This window comes from Orycteropus afer, unplaced genomic scaffold (assembly GCF_000298275.1).
Source record: "Orycteropus afer afer isolate SDZICR_OR568_19922 unplaced genomic scaffold, OryAfe1.0 scaffold00373, whole genome shotgun sequence".
NCBI classification, from domain to species: Eukaryota; Metazoa; Chordata; class Mammalia; order Tubulidentata; family Orycteropodidae; genus Orycteropus; species Orycteropus afer.
Genome location: NW_006921960.1, coordinates 3,146,554 through 3,155,248, shown reverse-complemented (window position 1 = coordinate 3,155,248; position 8,695 = coordinate 3,146,554). Strand labels below are relative to the sequence as shown.

The 8,695-nt window shown below is 37.7% G+C and overlaps 1 protein-coding gene across 1 annotated transcript in view; it reads left to right on the top strand.

The window, feature by feature from the left end:
* The first annotated feature begins 2,208 nt into the window (after positions 1 to 2,208).
* Positions 2,209 to 8,695, top strand: part of ODR4 (odr-4 GPCR localization factor homolog) — a 68,707-nt gene continuing 62,220 nt past the window's right edge. The window contains exons 1-2 of the mRNA XM_042782574.1: positions 2,209 to 2,307; positions 5,355 to 5,489. Of these exons, the coding sequence (XP_042638508.1) occupies positions 2,209 to 2,307; positions 5,355 to 5,489 (234 nt within the window). The remainder of the gene's footprint in view (positions 2,308 to 5,354; positions 5,490 to 8,695) is intronic.

Here is an 8,695-nt window from a genome sequence, read left to right as displayed (position 1 = left end):
AACAACAACAACATAAGTACTTTAAAGTTGTTGATACATGCAGTATTGTAATGCCTACTAGATTCACAGTATTTTCACTTACTATTTCTTGAAAGAATTAAGAATTAATAGGGTAAAAGGATAAGGAACACAGTGAAGTAGGGAAAAGTTAATATGCAAAAATGTATGCCTTAAGTCACTGATGAAAGTGAAAATCCTTAACCTCTGTTGAGGCATGAATGAATTAGACAAGCAATTCTAGGCTCAGTTTTGTTTAATAAACAGAATGCAAACCAGTTTTACTTGCACAGTTGTCAGAAAAGACCAAGGAAAAAATTAATGCATTTTGAGACAAAACTGAACAGGCTCTTTGAGAAAACAGTGTCCACTGTGCTATTTGAAGCTTGAACTAAGTCTCTGGGCTTTTTAGTTTTAGAGTAATGCCAGCTCTCTGTGACTGGCAGTTTGCTTTTAGCACATGGACAGCAGTCTTGACTTTGTGGTCCTGAATAAGACTTAAATTATTTACGAGACCTTAAATGACTTATCTCCCAGGAAAGCATATTTAAATATATAGCTCAAAAATTTGCAGCTGTGTTACCATAGTCTTTCTGGTTATGTCTATTTTATAGCTTTTTAAAAAATATCTGTTTACATTTTTGCCTCTCACATTGAATATGAACTCCTTGAAAACATTACTCATAATTGCCTAGCTCTTTTAGTCAGTATATTTGATTTTAAGGTACAGAAACTCAAATCATAGGAGCATAATCCAGTAGGGTGAACATACTAGTTTTCATCCCCAGACTGGGGAAAGAGCAGATAGCAGCTACTCTTAAAACCAAAAACCAAATCAAACTCACTGTCATTGAGTCGATTCCGACTCATAGTGACCCCCACTGCCCCATCTTCCTTCCATGGAGTGGCTGGTTGGTTTGATCTACCAACCTTCTTAGGCACTGTGCCACGAGAGCTCCTACTCTTAATAATGATTAACTTAAGGGACCATGTGTGATTCCTCAGTATGAGCATAGTGTGTAAGAGCATGGAATCTGGAGTCTGACTTCAGGAGTTTAAATTCCACCTCTGTCACTTTCCAGCTTTGTCACTTGGGCAAGTTATTTAATCTGTTTTTGTTTGAGTTCCTTTATCTATAAAATAGGGTTATAATAATAGTACCTACCTCATGGAGTTTTAGGAATGTTAAATGAGTTACCACATATAAAACACTTAGAAAAAGGCATTATACAAGGGAGCTCTGGTGGCATAGTGCCTAAGGCATTTGACTGTTAACCAGAAGACTGGCAGTTCAAACCTACCAGCCATTTCTCGAAAGAAAGATCGGGCAATCTACTTCCATAGAGATACCGCCTCAGAAACCCAAGGAGGGGTATGAGTCAGAATCGACTCGACTCAACAGCAGTTGAGTCTATTAAAACACTGTTTGGTTTACAAAGTAGAAGCTACGTAAGTACTGTTAATTGCATTTCTGTTTATCTACTTAATATAGCTGTGAGGGTGGTATGACTTATTCAGGGGTAATGACCAAGTGTTACTCTTTGTGCCATCTTTTCTTATACAATTTCTAGCATATATATGCTTATGGAGTAAAGGATTCTCTCCATTTACTAGTGAGCTAGTTAATCAGAAATTATCATATTTCTTATTTTAGAAATGAGAATAGTGAGGTTTAGCAATAGCTTATCAAAAATTACACAGCTAAGGAGTTGTTGTTGTTATTATATGCCGCTGAGTTGGACCCGACTCATAGCGACCCCTCCTTGGGTTTCTGAGGCAGTATCACTATGGAAGTAGATTGCCCCATCTTCCTTCTGAGGAGTGGCTGGTGGATTTGAACCACCAGCCTTCTGATTAGCAGTCAAGTGCCTTAGGCACTATGCTATCAGAGCTCCCAGCTAAGGAGTAGTAGATCTCTAGAAAGAAAACAGGTATGTTGAAATCTAGCTTAGTGTCTTCTCCCTTATTTTAGGTAAGGAAAATAGGTTTGATCCCTCATACCAACTTTGATTGGCCTTTGTTTCCTGAGAATTCTGAAGGTACATTTGAACTTTGCAAGTAAGCATGCACTTTTCTATATACAATCACTGCAAGGCATGATTTCTAGCTCCACACTACCTATGTGATTTAAAAAAAAAAAATTGAAAAATGTACTTTTACTAAAAATTAAATGTTTTTCCTTGTAATTTAGAAAATTTTGTTAACTCAATAATGGGAAGAACCTACATTGTAGAAGAGGCTGTTGGCCAGTATCTTTCAAACATTAGTCTGCAAGGAAAGGATTTTGTTTCTGGCCTTTTAATAGGACAGGTATGTATCTTTTATTTTGCATTTATTGATAAAATAAATGGCTTGTTTATTAAAAGTTATACTATGCCTTTCTAACAATAAACTAAAGGTTGGGGAGTGGAGGGGTATGGTACAGAAGAAGTAAATTTAAAGTGGACCCTTGAGGGAAAACATAAAGTAGGACAAACCTAGGCTAGGTTTGCTCGAGTGAGAACATATTTCCTTATTGGCAATGGGAAAGAAATTTATTATATAGAAACTCAAAATTAGAATTTTAACAGCTTATTTGTACAACTTGTTTTTCCAAAGTGTGTTGTACTCACTTCTGTTGTTGTTGTTGTTATGTGCCATCGAGTCAGCCCTGACTCATAGCGACCCCTCCTTGGGTTTCCGAGGCAGTATCACTACGGAAGTAGGATTGCCCAACCTTCCTTCCGAGGTTTGAACCACCAGCCGTCTGGTTAGCAGGCAAGTGTCTTAGCCACTATGCTACCAGAGCTCCCGTACTCACTTCTACTCTTTATAAATTCCTGGTTATCCAATTCTTTAAGAAAATAGTTTTTGATCATTTTATTCCCATTCTGCTCTGTCTTATCTCTGACCTGTTGTGACAGTGATTTTATTGTTGTTAACGTGCTATAATATTCACCTTACCGATTTTCTTTCTTTCCTTTTAAAAATGTTGACTTAATAGGGAGAGAAGGCAGGGGAATAGAGGATTAGGCTAATTCTGTTTCTCTCCTAGAAGTAAAAGGAGCCTTAGCAGCTCAGTCGTAAAATGATCGGTTGTTAAAGAAAAAGTCAGCAGTTCAAACCCACCAGTCTCTCCACAAGAGAAAGATGTGGCAGTCTGCTTCCATAAAGACTTACAAACTTGGAAGCCCTTTAGGGCAATTCTACTCTGTGTCATATAGGATCTCTATAAGTCAGAATCGACTTGGTGGCAGTGGGCTTTGGTTTGTTTTCTTAGAAGTCAACCTTAAAAATCAACACAATATGTAGCAGAGATTTTGGCAATTACTTTAAAAGCACAAGCACCCACCGATTTATTATAATTGAAGGAAAAATATGTTAATCATTACAGAGGACTAACTAGTCAACAGTACCAAGGAAAGAAAAAGAGTCACACAGCAAATTGGCTATCTCTATTAAAACACTGTTTAGGGGAGAGTAAACTGTGGCCCAGGAGCTTGATTTTGAGGGCTAATAGCAAATAAACTCTACTCTGACAATTTTCTCTCTGTTCATTAGACTGATGCTTTAGAACATACAAATTGCCCGAGTGACTCTTATTCTGATTTTATTCACATTCCCAAGTGACTTTCTCTTATAATTTGATGCACCATGTTACCTATTTACTTAATAAAGAATGGACTGCCCAGAGGACTTGTGTTCAGACCGTTTCATAGTCTTCTGCTTTCCTACATGATTCTGAATGAGCTTAGTTAATGGCAGTCCAGCCTTGAGAGACAGGTTCAGTCTCAGAACTTACATAAATCAGATTGCTTAGCTGGCAAGACTACCTTCACTCAGGTAGTACCACTCTAAGACTCTGAGTAGACAGCCAGACAGCCTGTCTTGGCAACAATCTAAACTTCTAGATGCAGGCTTCTTAGTATCTAAAATTAGGCTCTTGTTAGGAACCTTTTAATTACAGTGTTTTACTTCCTTTTATTTTAGAAATTTAAGGGAGGAAGAACCACAGAGAAAGATGTGGTCAGTAAAGGTAAAAGTTCAGGGAGGAAGACCCCCTTTCGTGTAGGCTGTTTCTGGAACTCAGCAAAGTGCCATCTTATAAATAAGTCTTTCACAATATGGGGCCTTCTATCCAGCCCTTCTTTTTGCCTTTCATTCTTTCAAGTCATCTACATGCTTTTCCTTCCCCTTTATTTCAGGGGTCAACACTTTCCTCTCCTTTCTCTCAGCTTGCCTAATTTCTGCTCTCAGGATCTATATCTTTCTTTTCAAAGTTATTAATTTTATGAAAAGGAGGTGGCTTTTTAACTGGCCCCTACCTACCTTTCATGTATACATTTGAGTATAACTTTATAGAAATAAATTTTATAGAAATAATTACCATTCGTTTATCTCCTATCTCTGAATGACACTTAATGATGGAAATTTCAGGTCATATATGAGGATGACACTATGCTAATGTGCTTTATCAGCCTTATTTTTATTCTTCTTTACAAAAACTTCCACCGTAATGTGACTGAGCTGTTTCCTAAATTTATCTTTGGATTTCTCATCTCGATTACCATTTAACTGCTATTAAAACTGGAGAATATAGAATCTGTTATCACTTCTAATTGTGTATCCTGAATGCCTTTTTGATATTCTGTGGACACACATGTGCAACCTCTCTCTTATACACATTGAAATGACTTATAATACATAATTCTTATTGGCTATTATCATTTAAACTAAAGATGAGCAAGAACATTTGTTGCTTTATTTTACTGAGTTTTTATATTTACTGAACTATCCACTATGTTCAAATTATTTAGAAAATAAATATAATGACTAGAAAAATGACTAACCAGATTACTTTTTATTTAATGTAATTGTTTTACTCATTCAGTAAGCCGTTTTTAAGAACCTCTGTGTGATCCACATCCAAGGTATCAAAATAAATAAGGAGCTCATATTCATACATTAAAAGATGAAGAGCATGTAGGGAAAATGTCTAAGGCTATAAAGAAAATTGGTTTCCCTGTGGGTTCCATTATGATATGTTATTGTTGTTAGGTGCCGCCAAGTTGCTTTCGACTGATAGCAACTCTGTGTGTCAGATTAGAACTGTGCTACATAGGGTTTTCTGGGCTGTAATCTTTATGGAAGCAAATTGCCATGTCTTTCTCCTGTGGAGCTGCTGGGTGTTTTTGAACCACCAACCTTTTGGTTAGCAGCGAAGCTCTTATCCATTTGTGCCACCAGGTTTCCTTCCATTATGATATAGGTATTAACAAATATTTGCTGTAAGTATTAGTCACTAGATGCATGCTATAAAAGCTATATGTTCTTCAATCAGATATCACTCTAATAGTTTTTCTAATTTGTTTTTGAAGTGTTCTTCACAAAAAGATTATGTGATTCTTGCCACTAGAACACCACCCAAAGAGGAACAAGATGACAGCTTCAGACATCCCAAAGCTAAGTCGGACAACTTGGATGAAGAATGGGCCACAGAGCATGCCAACCAGGTCATCATATTGTTCTCTTTATGTAGTTAAGTTTGTATTTATTTGATTAGCAAAATAAAAACATTTTAACCTCAAGTTGCTAGAGTAGGATTTCATAGTACTCGTTCTTAAGTTTTTAAAACTTGTGTTAGCCCACTGGCATTGAGTCAACTCTGACACATAGCGATCTATAGGATAGAGTAGGACTGCTACCAAGGGTTTCCAAGGCTGTAAATGTTTATGGAAGCAGACTGCCTCATCTTTCTCCCATGGTACAGCTGGTGGGTTTGAACCACTGACCTTTTGGTTACTAATACTTTAACCACAGCACCACAGAGCTCCTTAAAAAACTTCTATAGTGTATAAAAAATAGAAATGTTTCTATTCTGCGTCATCCATGAGTATATTTTGTTGACTACCTATGTTTGTAACAACAACAACAACCTATGTCTAGTTTTAAAAAAGCATTTTCTTACTTGTAAAAGTAATTAATGTGGTAAAAAAGGGGTATGGGAAGTGACTGCTATTGGATATGGGTTTTTTTTTTTAGGGTGATGGAAATATTCCAAAATGGGAGAGTGGCAATGGTTACACAACTATCTCTATGTATACAAAAACACCTTGAGTTGTAGAGTTTGAAAGAGTGAATTTTATATTAAGTCATTGAGTTATAGCTCAGTAACCACAAAACAAACCCACTTCCACTGAGTCAATTCTGACTCATAGTGGCCCTTTAGGATAGTAGAACTACCCCATAGAGTTTCCAAGGCTGTACATCTTTTTGGCAGACAGCCTCATCTATCTCCCATGCAGCAGCTGGTGGGTTTGAACTGCCAACCTTTCAGTTAGCAACTGAATGTTTTAACCACTGCACCACCAGAGCTCCTTATAGCTCAATAAAGCTGTTGTAAAAAAAAAAAAAAAAGAAAGAAAAATGATAGTAATACTTCATGCATGTTCAAAGAATTTGATAAACACTCAAAAAGAAAATTACAGTAATTTAGAAAATAACTTTGATGGCATGGTGCAATGTAAATGCAGAGTATAGATATTGAGACAGAGCAGAAAACAGAATAGTTACAGCTATAATCCTTAAAAAAAAAAAAAAAAAAGATATGGGCGGGCCTAAACTAGATCTGGAACTTTATAGGGACAGGGTCACATTTCTTTTGTTTATAGCTCATCTATGCCTGGTGCAATATTTCTGTGATTTTAGTGGGAACAAAGGACCAGAATATTGGATAAATTAATGGAAAGCTTGAATAAACAGAGTGATGTATTAAGCTAGAACTGCATTGCCGAAAAAGGTAGAATCAAGATGTAGTGACCAAGTTCACTAGGAGTGAGGAAATACAGTGAGAGAATAGCTAAACATGCCAGAGATTTTTACTGTGGCTATCTAAGAGAATGATGTTGGTGTTACATGAGGAAACAGAGTTAGGGGTGAGTAGAAAGGGAATGATGAATGAATGAATTCATTTACTTAAAAATATTTATTAAATTAATTATTGATAATGAGTGTTGTTAGGTTCCATTGAGTCAGTTCCAACTTAAAGAGACCTTATGCACAAGAGAACAAAACACTGCCTGGTCCTATGTCATCCTCACAATTGTTCCTATGTTTGAGTCCATTTTTGCAGCCACTGTATCAACCCATCTTGTTGAGTGTCTTCTTTTTCACTGACCCTCTACTTCACCAAGCAGGATGCCTTATTTCAAGGACTGTTCCCTCGTGATACCATGTCCAGAATATGTGAGACAAAGTCTCACCATCTTCGCATTTAAAGAGCATTCTAGCTGTACTTCTTCCAAGACAGATTTGTTTGTTCTTCTGGTCCATTCAATATTCTTCATCAGTACAGTAATTTAAAGGCATCAAATTTTCCTTCCTCTTCCTTATTCGTTGTCCACCTTTCACATGCATATGAGGCGACTGGAACCCATGGCTAGGGTCAGATGCACCTTAGTCCTCAAAGTGACATCTTTATTTTTTAACTCTTCAAAAAGGTCTTTTGTGGCAGATTTGCCCAGTGCAGTCTGTCATTTGATTTCTTGACTGCTGCTTCCATGAGTGTTAGACTAAAGTAAAAGTAGAGTTATATCCTCCAATCAATTTTAAATCCTTTAAACATAATAGATATCTATATATCTATTATTGGGTGTATGAGTGTATCTACACACATATATATACAGACATGTCTGTGTGTTGTATGTACGTTTGTGATAGGAAGGGAGGTTTGTAGTTACTAAAGAAAACTTGGGTGAAGAGAATGGCAATGTACCAAATGTGAGTGATCAACATGGTGGCATTGAGGAAGAAGAAGACATAGAGAGGTACATGGGAGGTATATATAGGCAACAAAGATGAATCCTTTTGCACATACAGCACTGCGTTGTCAGTGAAGACAAACATAGGTATACAAGTGGATAGATGGGTGGACAGGCTAAACTATTAGGTTTGTCTCTGAAACAGGGAGTGTACCCAAGACCATGTATAGGGTTGGCAGACAGTGATCCTATAAGGGTATTTGTATAATCTGTAAGAATTCCCAGGTGTATAGTAGAGCTGACAAGGGACAAGTATGTATTCACTCCTTGGTCACAGCCAGCTACCCAGAGGGACCAAGTAGTTGAACTGGTGGGCTCAGGACCATAGTCACAGGGGGCATCAAGCTCAAGTGGCGTAACATACTACAGAAAACATTGTTTCACCTCCTACTCTGGCAAGTAGCGACTGAGATCATAAAAGCTTGCAAGCAGCCATCTATATGTAACAATGGGCCTCTACTCATCCAGAGCAAAGAAAAATGAAGAAAACTAAAGATTCATGGAAACAGTTAGTCCTAGTGAATGGTACACCATGCGATCCGTAGCCTGTATGACTATGAGACCAGAAGAACTAGATGGTGCCCAGCTACCCCTGTCAACCACTTGGAGGGGGGCATCTGTGTAGGAGATCCTGGATAGAAAGGGAGAACAGTGTGGAACAAAACTCAAAATCATTTGGGGAAAAAAAAAGGAGGGGGGGACACCAAGTTTGCTGGTCTGATAGAGCCTGGTGGAACCCCTGAGACTATAGCCCCTAGCTGCCCTTCAGGTCTGGAATGGAACCCACACCTGTGGTTTCCAGCCAAATAAAAGACAGACATATGAGTTGAATCGGGAGCTCTGGTAGCATAGTGGCTAAGGCACTTGACTGCTAACCAGAAGGCTGGTGGTTCAAACCC